The following is a 13,968-nucleotide window of genomic DNA, read 5'->3' on the forward strand; positions in this document are numbered from 1 at the left end:
TTTACTTTAAAAAAAACAAATCACATTATTAGTTCAGTCTGTGTCAGACTGAGCGAGAACCCTGAGGAATCCTTTAAACTGTCAACTGGAAAGGGAGCCCTGATAAGCTATGCTTATTTGACACTCAAGTTTGTCTGGTCCACCAGTAGTTACATCGGTGGGAACTTGGCACTCGCAGAACTAGCAATGAAGAAAATACACCACAAAGTATAATCCAAAAGGTATGCAAAGTTTCTTCCAAATGTTCCCTGTAATACAGTGGTGTCAATTCAACATCACGAGACGATAGAAACTCTAAAAATCAAATCAGCATTCCTTGAATTATAACGTGGGATACAGTAATAATTAACAAATTTTATTCACCATATAAAAAGATTATTTGCTTTTGGACAGGAATTCTGATTTAGAAAGCTAAATTCTTCGTATTCAATTAAAGAGTTTTCTTGACTGCCCCTGGTAACTCAAATAGTTGAACAGATAAAGGTCAACAATTTTATTTGAACCGTTTGACTTTGCCTATCATTCAAATATACTTGTTTTAGTTGTGTTCGTTTTGTCAGTACTCAACTAGGCCACTAGCTGGAGTGCTCTACAAAAGCAAGGAATTCCAGTTTAGAAGTTGATCAGGAAAATGTGCGGAGACCATTGAGATTCCAATGAAAGCCTGCTGGACAGAAAACAGCACTGATGGTCTGAAACCCAGAACTTTGCACCCTCTCAGCCTGAAACAGCATTAAACAAAAATCCTGAAATATGCACTGTACATTTGTGTAATTACTCTAGAACATATATCACAATAATGGAGGCAAGTAGCAGTAGTTGGTCACAAGAAGAAACAGAGGCTGACCCATAGGTTGGGTTCCAGTTAGGGTACTCTGCCAAAAAGTGAAGAGGACATATGTAACTCTTTAGAACAATGTTAGCAATAAATTACAGATACTTAGTAATATAAAATACCTACTTTTGATGGCATCCCGTTTTATATCCCCTAATAAGAAAGAAAAATGTAAATATAAACTGTAGCTGAAATTAAAATACTTTGTCCAGAATTAACTCAATCAGTTTTTTTATATAATTGTTAAAACTTCAATGCAGTTAATGGCATAACAAAAGATTGTAATATTTAACTTACTGCATAAATTGTTACGGCAACTGGGACTGCACGTGCTGCAAGAACGTCCTGATATATATGGTAAAGTCGCAATATAATTTCCACTGTAAGAAAATGTAAAATGATTTATATGGAAACTGTAGGGCTTAAGGGAGGATGAGAACTTTCTGGGGCGCATTTTCCAAGAGGTCCCACAGCTACAGAGAGTTAATAATAGTAAGTGGGTGCCAACCAAGAGTTGGAACAGGCAAGAAGTGCAAGAATCCTCCAAGCCAGTGGCATTGGTTTTTCAGCACTGAATACCTGTGAAGGTGATGACTACACCTTAGGGGAGAGCAATCTATAGCATGTCTAAGGCATGGTGAGGCAAATGACTGCATTGGAGAGGTGGAGGGGCACAGCAACATGTAGAAATGCAGTGATCATAGGGGATTTGACAAGGAAATAAATAGTTCTGCAAAAAGGCAACGTGAGTCCCACATGGTGGATTTCCTCCCTGGTGCCAAGGTAAAGAACATCACTAAGATGATACAGAAACATCTGTGGTGGGAAGGATCCACAAATCATGGCCCATGTAGGAATCATTGATATTGGAAGGAAACGGGTTTCTGGGAGGAACTTAAAAAACAGGACCTCAAAGGTAGTAATTTCTGGATTGCTCTTCATGCTACTCACTAGTGATGATAGGAATAGCAGGATAAAACAGGTTAAAGCATGGCTGGAGAAAAGGTGCAGGTGGGAGGACTTCAAATTCCTGTGGCATTAGGACAAATTCTGGGACAGGAAGGACCTGATGAACACGAACATGCACTTCAAAAGTGCTGTACCCAATGTCCTTTGTAGTGTCCATTTGATGACGTCAGTATGTTTATTATTGATTCTGTGTTTGATTGGTTAAGCCTGAGTGTGGAGTCAGAGAAAAATAAACAAAGTTGTAGAAAGAGTTGGAAGTTAGAAACATGGAGTAGACATTTCAGAGCACTGTGAACAAAACCTGTTGCACACACAAGCTGGTGCGTAATTTCTATATGGATCTGAGATATATGATAGACAACCATGTGACAACAAGGATGATGGAGAAAAGTTTAAATTTATGGGCTCCTACACCTTTTTTCTTCACTGGGAGATCCACCTATGCCGTGGGATCAATGAATTTCAGGGTTCAAGGCCTACAGATATAGTGGTCTGCAAGAAGGCGATATTTATATATTGTCTTGGGGCAGAAGGCCAGTGAATATTTGAGTAGCTCTCAGAAGACACACTTACGTTTGATAGGGAGGTAAGCGGTCTTGAAAAATGATCAAATGTGATGATCGAACGATGTACATTCCATCAGAGATGCCACGTGTCAGGAAGATATAATATTTCTCATAATGTTAATGGAATTTATTGTAAAATAGTGGTATCTGTCTGTGGGTGGAATTTTCCCAGATTCGCACTAAGTGCGGTAGCGGGCGGGTAAAACGATGTTTTACCCGTCGGGCCACGATAGCGGGTTTTCATGCTGCATTGTCCCAAACCTGCCTCATTATTTATCCATTCCCAGGATGGGCAGGCTTTAATTCGCCCCCACGCCATCACCCCGCCGTTGTATCACACCGGCCGCCATGTTTAAAAGACAGCCGCTAGCCGCTCATCACTACCAGCTCAGACATAGCCAGCAAAGGAAAAATGATCGCAGCCCCCCCAGTTTAATGATGGGTTCCTCAAGCGATTACTGGATGCTGTGGAGGCCCACTGGGATGTCCTGTAGCCCTGCTCTGGCTGCAGGATGGGCAGCAGTGTGACCAATCTGGCTTGGGAGGCGGTGGCAGCAGAGGTCAGCTCCAACACCCTTCAGAAGAGGACAGTCACCCAGTGCCCCAAGAAGATGAATGATCTCCCCCGTTCCCGCCAGGGTAAGTAACTCTTTTCATCACTCTCAACTCACACACTCACAAACCCATCACACATCCACAGGGCCTTCACTCACTGCCAAGGGACATCACTGTTCACTCTCTCACACACGCCTTCATTGTCCTCAGCACGTCCATGGGACAACTAACCACCTGCACAGGCCAGGCATATGTATCATCTGGCCCGCAGGCATCCTGCTTACACTTTCTCCATCTCTATCCATGCAGGACAAGCTGGCACACAACAAGAGAAAGAGGTTTCAGACTGGTGGCGGAATGCCCAAAAATCAAGGTCCTCGCGAACTTTGAAAACAGCCATCCAGCTGGCCAGCAACGATATGGACCAGTCCTGTGCTGACGCTGAGGTCGGCGCTGCTCTACCAAGTGAGGATCCAGCAGTGCAACATCCATCAGACAACCATGCTGTGAGTGATGTGTCCTCTTTCACAGGCCACTGCCATGCATTAATTATCTTTCCTTGCTTTCGCAGGCACATCTGCCAAACAGCCGACAGAGTCCATGGCCCAGGGCCTCCTAACAAGCCCTGAAGAAACCTCCAAAGGGGAATCTGAAGGCACCCTCCTTGAAGTTCCATCACAGCACTTACCCACACCCTTCACCAGCGCAGAGACACACACCTCAGTGGGACCTTGCTCTAGCATAGGCAGGGGAACACATTGCACAGTCTGATCCACATCAGGCAACAGTAGGGACTTCCCAGGTCCCCGGCATTCGGTGGGGGCTGCTGGAGGCCGGGTACCTGTTGAGTCTGAGTCAGATGATGAGCCTCTGGACTCAGTCATGTCATAGTTGCTGGAGCTACAAAGGCAAGCTAGGGAACATTAGGAAGGGATGTCTGCTACGCTCCTCAGATTGCAAGGCACGATGGAGGAGTCTGTCCATCTTCAAGCTGGGGTGATAGTGCCGGCATTGCAACGCACCAAGGTCAACACTGGCAGGATGGCGGCCGCCATGGAGACCTTGCTCCAGGATGTTGCTCCTGCACTGCTGTACAGGCCAACTCCATCGCTGATGCCATAGTTGGCCTCCAATAGTGTGTACACAAGAGGGGTGCCAGGCAGCTCCATCTCACTTCCCCCCATGGAGGAGGATCAGTATGTGCACACCCAGGATCATTCACCCAGGTGACTCCAGGAGTGTCCAGCCCATCTGAATCCTCTCTTACTGTGACTTCTGCAACTCCAGCTTCACAGGCCGAGGAGGGTGCCACTGCCACACAGCAGGATCCCGAAAGCAGGCCGGGGCCCTCAAAGTCTCGGCCCTCCAGAGGACACCCGCCATAGTCATCACAGACAGGGCGTCGCAGTCAACAGGCTGCCTCCACCTCCGCTGTGGATGTCCGGGGAGCACCGAGACATAGCAGCAGGGTTAGGGCAGTTAAAGAAAAGTAGTTGTGCAGCCTGGGCATGGGTGTTGGTCACTTGTACATACTGTTCACTGTTGTCAATAAATTCCTAAGAATGTCTCCCTGCCTATGGCTCTTTGTTCTGGTGAGCGGTATTCTTGTCACTCGGATATGAAACCTTTCTGCACAAGATAAAGGACAGGTGTCTCAGTCCATGGCCTCTTCCCTGTGTTCTGTGCAGCCTTCAGACCAAGAGTGACGGTCGGGCCTCACACTCCCTGGAAACATTACTGATGCCTGTGCCTCGGCAGTGCTGGTCATTGCTGCTAGAATGTGGTGGGCAGGTGCCACAGAGTTCTTGCATTCTCTCTGTGTGCTCTCAGGACATTTAAGGTGGGGCTGGCCTCCATCGCACAGCGTCTGCGACCATTGATGCTGTGCATCAGCAACTGGACGGCTCAGGTGGTGAAGGCGGACACAGCATCAGATGCATCTCTATGAGATAGCCCTGATCATGGAGCGTGAGTGAGTTGCCCTCGGCCAGACAGCAGTCAAACGTTCAAAGAGGCTATGTGAAGATTCATGTAGTGTCCTCACTGCAAGTTGTCATTATCCTCCTGCGATTGAGTGACTATTAGGGCCTCCACTGCATCTCCATGACAGGAGCATTCTCACAGAGGCTTTTGGCGCTGCCATAGCCAGACTGGAGTCAAATGTTTACAACTGCAATGTAAAGATCTATGGGGACACCTCACTGCATGTCATCATTATCCTCCACAAATCTGGCAGCTATGAGGGCCTCCCGAGCGCACCTGCCTTGTCTAGCTAGTGCGAGAGGCTCATCCCCATCATTGTCACCGAGGATCTCATCCCCATCCCTGCTGCCGTCCTCCTCATCCAAGGAGACCTCAAGCTCCTCTATCTCCTCCTCAACCAGCTCGCCTCCCCGTTGGAATGCTAGGTTGTAAAGGGCACAGCAGACAACAATGATGCATGACACCCTCTGTGGACTTTATTGCAGGGCACCACCAGACCGGTTCAGGCACTAGAACCACATCTTCAGTATCCCGATGGTCTGCTCCATCAAGTTGCAAGTTGCAGCATAAGCTTCATTATACCGTCGCTCTGCTGCAGTCTGAGGCCACCGCACAGGTGTCATCAGCCACGGCCTCTGCAGGTAGCCCTTGTCCCCGAGGAGCCATCCCTGCAGCCTCTGTGGACTCTGGAAGACTGCAGGGATTTGCGAGCGACTGAGGATGTTGGCAATGTGCACACTCCCTGGAAACCATGCACACACTTGCAGGATGTGCTTCTGGTGGTCGCATACCAACTGCACGATGAGTGGAAACCCTTGCGGCCGATGTAGTCCACCATGTACAGCAACGGAGACCAAAGCACTACATAGGTGCAGTTGATCACTGCCTGCGCCTGTGGGAATCCTGACATCTGAGCAGATCCAAAGGCCCTTGCATCCTGGCTGTCCCGGTTCCGGGCAAAATGCACAAAGTTATGTGCCCTTGAGAAGATGGCATCCATGACCTCATGGATGCATTTGTGGGTGGCAGTTTGTGAGAACCCACAGAGGTCACCTGTGGTACCCTGAAAGGAGCCACTAGCATACAAATTGAGCGCCACAGTCACTTTCACAGCCGCTGGCAGTGGATGCCCTCCATGTCCGCTTGGCGCCGAGTCCTGCAGTAAGTGGCAGATATGAGCAACCGGGTCCCTAGACATGCGCATTCTTCAGTGACACTGGTTCTCGGTCATCTTCAGGAATGACAGGCTGTGTTTATAGACCCTGAGTGTCGCCAGGCGCTGACCAGCCGCGGCTCGCTGTCGCTCCTGTGCAGTGTGTGCAGGAGCCCCTGCTGCTCCTTCTTCCTGAGGTTGCTGCTCCTGCCTTTGCGTGGCCAGGAACCTCTGTTGCTCTATCCTTCATCTTCTTCGCGCTCTGTAGGCCATCAGGCATACAGCTAGGTCACCAGGATCCATGATCCTGACGTGGTCCTCCTGTAGCATGAAAAAGAGACAGAAACGTGGTTAGCATGGGTGTACTTAGCTTCCTTTCCTGGCCGTGTGTGATTGTCCATTAAAACTTCCTGGGAAGTGTTGGCCACCCCTCAGATGGCCGCAGATGAATGTGCTGAATGGCTGCCCTGTCAACCTGCGACATGGGGGACACTGGTCCAAACTGGGATGCTGAGATTGCAAGGAGCTGTGAGTGCCTCCAGCAGTGACTGCTACATGGCCGGTGTTGGCGAGGGGATTGCAGAACTTGTGCAGTCCAACTACTGCGTTGTCCAGTAAAGTGGTCGCAGACTTGCAGTCTGTGTTGGGGTGGTGGAGGTAAGGTCTGGAGGGCTTGGTGGCATTGGTGCCTCTGCATTGCTTACATGGGCCGGCAGGCTAGGAGCCCGACCCTAATCATATCACTGTGGCTGCACCTGAACTGTCTCAGTTGCAAAGGGATGGTCAGTTTATATGGGTGTCCCTACTGTGTGGCCACTTCCCTCACCTACCCTGCCCCCCACCTCAATTGCTTGTGCGTGGGATACAAAGCCAAGGCAGCAGTTTCCCCCAGACACCCCCATCCTGAGTACAGTCATCTCCAGGTCCAGGCAGCAGTTGCCCCCAGACACCACCACTTCCCCCAAAAACAGTCATCTCCGTGGCAGGGCAGCAGGTGCCCCTGGACAACACCCCCCAACCCAACCCCAAAAACAGTTGTCTACGTGGCAGGGTAGCAGTTGCCCCTGGACATCAACCCCCTCCCCCCCGAAAACAGTTGCCTCCGAGGGAGGGTGGCACTCAGGCTTCCCGGTGCCCCTCAAGCCTGCAAAGCAACAGATGACCCTGGTGAGCTGTGGAAAATAATGCTGTTCGCTCACCTCAGCTCCCCCAAAGTGAAGGCTACCAAGTGCATGTCGCCTGTGTGCTATTGTGAAGCATGTTGACGTGCTTTCCTGCCGATCCGACGGGGGTCCAGAGCCTGGCGGGATGGCCTTTTAATCAGATGCTATGTTTTACAATAAGCTCCCCATCGACTGTTGGTGTGAAACCCAGCCCACTGTCGGCGTCGCCATATTGTCCGCGCCCACCACCTATCACACCCGCTGCCAGAAGGCACGGAAAATTCCGCTGTCTGTGTCTGTGTGAGACTTAATTGGATTAAAGGCAGCTGGCCTAAAGGCTTTGATGTTAACATGGTAAACATGAGCTAGCTTTGAAATGTTAAAAGTAGGTAAACATAGGTGCAAAAGGACATCTGCATTTTTAAATAAACAGACTAGGTTGTTTTCAAAGGAGGAGTGAAATGTGTCACCTAGCCAGATGAAGTTTAGAAACAGTGTATTTATTTTACCAAAGATTACTGGTAAAACTTAGTGCTATGAGAGATTCAGAAAGATAAAGTCCAAAGACATAGTGAAACAATGGAAATTTGTATTCAAAGGGGAAAATATGTATAAAGGAGCAAAGACTGTGTGTAAGGGTAGGCATTTTTTAAGATCTAACAAGTGTGAAAAGCCTTCACCATCTATGCCTCAAGCTGCTATTTTTCAAGGAACTGAAATTAAGAAAATTCACTTTGAATTCAACTGGTTCAGGGTATTGTGTCTCACTTTGCCTGGGTCTTTTAAAATCTATATGTCATACTGTTGCCTTAAGGAAAATGTAACTGGGAGTCAGATTAAGTAGGGGATTTAGAAGTTATCATAGCAGTAATTTGTAGATCTATGTATGTGTTTAAAATCATTGCTCTTACTAATAAATGTTTAATCTAGTTTTGTAAAAAACCTATGAGACTTAGTGGTCTTATTACTACTGAATTCAAGACACGCATCTTGAAATGTATACAAATTGCAAAACAAGTTGTGACAGTTGTTTCAAGTTTCCCTTTGGGATTTGAACAACTCAGCATTTACCATCGGCTGAGCCATAACACAGGGAAATGGAGTTCTTTGAAGGAGTAACTTGCACCATAGATAATGGGGAGCCTGTAGATGTACTGTACTTGGATTTCCAAAAGGCATTCGATAAGATGCCACATCACGGAAAATAAAAGCTCATAGTGTAGGTGGTAATATAATAGCAAGGATAGAAGATTGGCTGGCTGGGAGAAAACAAGCGTGCTTAAATGGGTCATTTCTGATTGGCAGGATGTAACAAATGGAGTCCACAGGGGTCTGTGTTGGGGCCTCAACTTTTTACAATTTGTATCAATGACATAGATGACAGCAGCGAAGGCATGGTAGCTAAATTTGCAGATGACACAAAGATAGGAAAGTATGCTGTGAAGAAGACATAAGGAGGTTGCAGACAGATTATAGATAGGTTAAGTGGGCAAAAATCTGGCAGATGGGGGACAATGTGGGAAAATGTGAAGAATAAAAAGCAGAGTATTACTTAAGTGGAGAACGATTACAGAATTCCGAGGTGCAGCGGGATCTAGGTGTTCTCGTGCTGAGTCACAAAAAGTTAGTATGCAGATACAACATGTAATTAAGAAGGCTAAGGGAATGCTATCCTTCAATATGAGAGGAATTGAACATAAAAAGTAAGGATGTTGTGCTTCAGTTATGCAGGGCATCAGTGAGACCACATTTCGAATACTGTGTTTAGTTTTGGCCTCCTTATTTAATGAAGGATGTTAATGCATTAGAAGTAGTTCAGGGGAGGTTTATTTGATTGATACGTGGAATAAGTGGGCTGTCATATGAGGAAAGGTTAGACAGACTTGGCTTGTTTCCACTGGAGTTTAGAAGAGTGAGAGGTGACTTGATGGAAGTATATAAGATCCTGAACAATCTTGTCAAGGTTGACGTGGAAATGATGTTTCCTATTGTGGGTGAGTCCAGAGTCAGGGGGCACTGTTTTAAAATTAGGGGGCGTCCTTTTAGGACAGAGATGAGGAGAATTTTTTTCTCTCAGAGGGTTGTGTAACTTTGGAACTCTGCCTCAGAAGGCAGTGGAGATGGGGTCCTTGAATATCTTTAAGATGGAGGTAGATAGATTCTTGTTAGGCATGGGAATCAAACATTATCAGGGATAGATGGGAATGTGGAATTAGTCATACAAACAGATCAGCCATGATCTTATTGAATGGTGAAGCAGGCTTGATGGGCTGAATGTCTACTTCTGCTCCTATTTCGTATGTTTGTAAGCCCATTAAACAATACGTGGCAACATCATGGCAGTTGGCTTCTACATGTAAATTTTGGCAAACTAGCCAACTAATTTGTGACCAATTAATTGAAAGGACTTCAATTCCACAAATTGGGGAATGTCTCCTCATGGAGGATGATGATTTAACCTTGGAAAAAGCTAAGACCTTAGCAGTCCAAATTGAATCTGCCATGTTTGATTCAAAGAGGTTACACAGAAGTGCACCCTCAGACTCAGGATCACAGACACAGCTTACCAAACCAAATCAAATGCAAGGGTTACGGACAAAGAGATCTCAGAAGTCTCATCAACACGTGCCCTATCACAGTCGGATCAAAACCGTGCCTAAATTGCGGAAGTGCTCACTGATTCACATAGTCATGTCCAGCTTGAGGGAAAAAGTGTAACTCATGCTTAAAGTGGAATCACTTCACAAAGGTAAATAGATCAAAGAAAAGTACTTCATCGGTTCAACACGTGGAGGATTTGCTTATATACCATCACAAATGGTAAAGCACCAGGTTATTTTATGGAATGTTCAGTCGAGATTGTGGACATCTCAGTGTCACTTATCTATGTTGGTGTGAAAGTATCTATTTTGAGCAACAAAGTTTACCATTGGTATTTTTCATAACTTTATCTTGATCCCTGTGACAAACACACTTCAAGCTTATGATGACTCAATTATTCTGGTTTCAGGAACGATCACAGTTTGAGTACAGTACAAAACGTCACCCTATATAGTTCATATTCTATGTAGCTAAAGACAGAAGCTTTATGGGGGTAAACCTTTTCTGGGCTTGAATTCAGACTTGAAGATCCTACCGGAGCACACATCAACGTATATGTACCTAAAAACCATATGGTCTCACAAAATAGAGGAAGAGGTCCTGTACTATGGAGTACGCAATGAACTTGCATTGTTTGGTGATGACTGTATTGCATGTGTAATTTGCGCAGTTATCCCCAAAGCACTGATAGCAATGTGTATAGCATCTTGCCCATTATGGACACGCAAGTGTTGTTAAGATGAAATAACGATTCTGTGAAGCAGTCTGGTGACCAGCTGTATAGAAGAGTTCGTAAGAAATGGTGTGGCTTGTACACTCAGTAAAAAATTTGTTAAACTGTGTCCTGCACCTCTACAACCATTGCCAACAAAGCCATGGCGACAACTCCAAGTTGATAGTTTTTGGAGAAGTACAAGCAGCCCCTAGGATTCAAGTTTTTTGCTTGTTATTCATGATCTGCATAGCCAATAGCTGGAAATCATCACAACAAATTCCATAACCACCACTTTAATCATTGACATTCTGGACAAGTTATTTACAAATGGAGTTTGCCAGAGACTATCACTATAGACAACAGACTGTAGTTTGTTTCCAGTCAGTTCACAGAGTTCCTATCAAGCTATGGAATTCACCACAATCTGACATCGTGACACAATCTACAATCAAATAGTGGCATCAAAAGATTAAACAGGGTGGTAGAGGACAGTCTGAGAGTTGGTATGTCGGAGAGGAAAACATTTTTGAACAATCCATTCATATTCTGCTTTGCACATATTGAACCACCCCACACTCTATGACCAGAGAGACACCAGCCAAACTTATGACTGATTGTAACTTTCGAATGCCACTGACCATTCTTAAGCCATCACCATCATTCAACCAGAATGTCAAAGCCAAAGCAGAAGAAATGACAAAGCGACAAGGTAAAGCAAAAGCATACTTCGACAAGTGAACAGACACAATGGAATCACAATTTGAAGTTGGAGATTGGCTTTGCATCAAACGATCAAATCGTGACCCCAAACTTGCATCATCTCTATCTGGATCAGAACATACCAAGTGATTGCTCAGTATCAACACTAAGTAGAACACAAGATACATGATAGCAAATAAACCAGGACATTTCAAGGACAGTGATTATGAGGATATATTTCCTTTTCTGATGAGCAATTGTAATTTTGATCATCTGCCTCATCAAGTTGATCACACAGAACCTCAACCTCAAATTTGTTGCTCTCAGCGCAGTCATCAGTGACTTTCGTATCTCAAAGACTATTTCTGTACTTAGAGAAAATAGACAAGCCAAGTTCTAAGAAATGACTTGATGTTCTTTTGTTTGCTGTTTAGGTGATTTAATTTAAAATAAGGTCTTTAGTTTTACAAAGGAGAATAGGTGTAACTGTTCTGTGGTTATGTGAGTCTGTTTACTATTGATGGTCACTGTGCTGGAAATTAGAGCTAGAAGCAAGGCCAGTATTTATTGCCTAACCCTAATTACTCTTGAGAAGGTGGTGGTGAGCCGATTTCTTATAACACTGCAGCCTGTGTGTAGATACCCCAATGGTGCTGTTAACTAGGGAGTTCTAGAATTCTGACCCAACAATGACGAAGGAACAGCAACATATTTCAAAGTCAGAATTGTGTGTGTTACGACCGTGATGGGAGGAGTGCACGAATTGTCAAGCCCCATTACTCCGGAAGCCTGTACCATTAATTTAAATATTTAATTTTCTCACCAAAATGGCCAATTTTACCTATACTTCTAGTACCCAGAAGAAAAGAGACTCTGACCAGGCTTCTTTTAAAAAACTCAATGATTATTTTATTATAAAACCAAATTCCTTTTAGACAAGTTTCAAGAACTGAGTGACACATGACTGTAATCTGGAAGTGTAACTAACTAACACTTTTAAACATGTCCAGCACACACATACACAGACAAACAAAAGACACACAGGTAGTCTCTACAGAGTTGGGCAGATGGGAAAAAAAAAACTTTCTTAGAAAGAAAAAAATTGAAGTCCGTGGAGATTCGATGCTGTTGGTCTCGGGTGAAGATGTGCCACTGGACCCAGTAGATGTCGGGAAGTTCACCAACGATGTTTCAACGTGGAGGAGAGGATAGCTGAACCAATTCTTCCCGTCTATGCTATCAAGTCCAAAATTATGCAGACAAACTACACTCAGATAAGGATTATCTGCAGGTCAAGAACCACACGCGGTTTCACAGAGAGGGAGAGCATGCTAGTCAGGGTAGCCTTCTGTTCTCAGCCTTTTCCCCAAGAAGACTGAAAGCAAAACCACAGGTTCAAACTTAAGATTTGCCTCTGCCATGTGATTGCCTTTTCTGTCTTCCAGTTTCATTAATTAAAGTACTTTGCAGTTCAAAACAAACAACTCCTTCTCAAGTACTATACAGCTCAGATGATTTCTTGGAAGGGGCCTGCTTGTTGACAATTCCAAGATAAACTTATGGCCCTTTTTTAAAGAAAAAACTCTCGGAAGCCTCCAAATACTGCGATGTCCTTCCATATTTAAAAAAGAAAAATCCAGTTCAAAGAGATATGATTCTAACATGGACACGGTAGCACTCCCTTTTGTCTGTTGTCTTTTTTCAAGGCGGAAGAGGTCACGGGTTTGGGAGATGCCGTTGAAGAAACCTTGGCGAGTTGCTGCCGTATATCTTGTACATAGTACATATTGCAGCCACAGTGTGCCAGTGGTGAAGGGAATAAATGTTTAACAAGCAGGCTGCTTTGTCATGGATCGTGTTGAGCTTCTTGAGTGTTATTGGAGCTGCACTCATCCAGGTGGTGAGTTTTCTATCACACTCCTGATTTGAGCCTTGTAGATGGAGAAAAGACTTTGGGGAGTCAGGAAATGAATCACTTGTTGCAATGCATCCAGCTTCTGATCTGCTCTTTTAGCCACATTATTTGTCACTGTTCCACTTCAGTTTCTGGACAATGTGATCCCGAAGAATGTTGGAGGTGGGGCAGTTGATTGTGTTAATGCCATTGAATGTCATGGGGAGGAGGTTAGCCTCTCTTTTGCTCGAGACAGTCATACAGACAGGCTTGTTGCTTATCAGCCCAAGCCTAAATACTACATCTGCTTCGTTATCTAAGAGAGCAAGATGGTGAATTGAAATAGCAAGTGACCAGAGGGCCGAGCACTGAGGAGTTGCAAATGGAACTGAACACCATGCAATCATCAGTAATCCCCCCCACTTCTAACCTTATGATGGAGGGAATGTCATTCATGAAGATGGTTGGGTCTAGGGCACTAGGCTGACAAACTCCTGCAGCCATTTTCTAGGAATGAGATGATTGGCCTCCAAAAAGCACAACCAACTAACTTCCTTTGTTCTAGGTATGGTTCCAGTCTACGTGGAGTATGCTACTTGATTTCCAATAATCAATTTTACAAGATCTCTTTGATGTCAAACAATGCCTTAAAGTCAATGACAGTCACTCTCACCTGACCTATGGCATTCAGTTCCTTTGTCCATATTTGGAACAAGGCTGTAATGAGGTCTGGGGCCAAGTAATCCTGCAAAAACCAAACTGAACGCTGGTAATCTTATTGATTAGTAAGTGCCGCTTGAATATCCTTCCCTCATTTTGTTGTTGATAAGAGTAG

At 45.1% G+C, this 13,968-nt stretch overlaps 1 protein-coding gene across 1 annotated transcript in view; it reads right to left on the bottom strand.

Annotated features, from left to right (window-relative positions):
* Positions 1 to 774: 774 nt before the first annotated feature.
* The window catches only part of glipr1a (GLI pathogenesis-related 1a), a 67,186-nt gene continuing 53,992 nt past the window's right edge, over positions 775 to 13,968 (bottom strand). The window contains exons 4-6 of the mRNA XM_078568558.1: positions 1,133 to 1,215; positions 962 to 988; positions 775 to 875 (exon numbers count right to left, since the gene is read on the bottom strand). Of these exons, the coding sequence (XP_078424684.1) occupies positions 775 to 875; positions 962 to 988; positions 1,133 to 1,215 (211 nt within the window). The remainder of the gene's footprint in view (positions 876 to 961; positions 989 to 1,132; positions 1,216 to 13,968) is intronic.

Source organism: Cetorhinus maximus, chromosome 22, assembly GCF_964194155.1.
Source record: "Cetorhinus maximus chromosome 22, sCetMax3.hap1.1, whole genome shotgun sequence".
In the NCBI taxonomy this organism is placed as follows: Eukaryota; Metazoa; Chordata; class Chondrichthyes; order Lamniformes; family Cetorhinidae; genus Cetorhinus; species Cetorhinus maximus.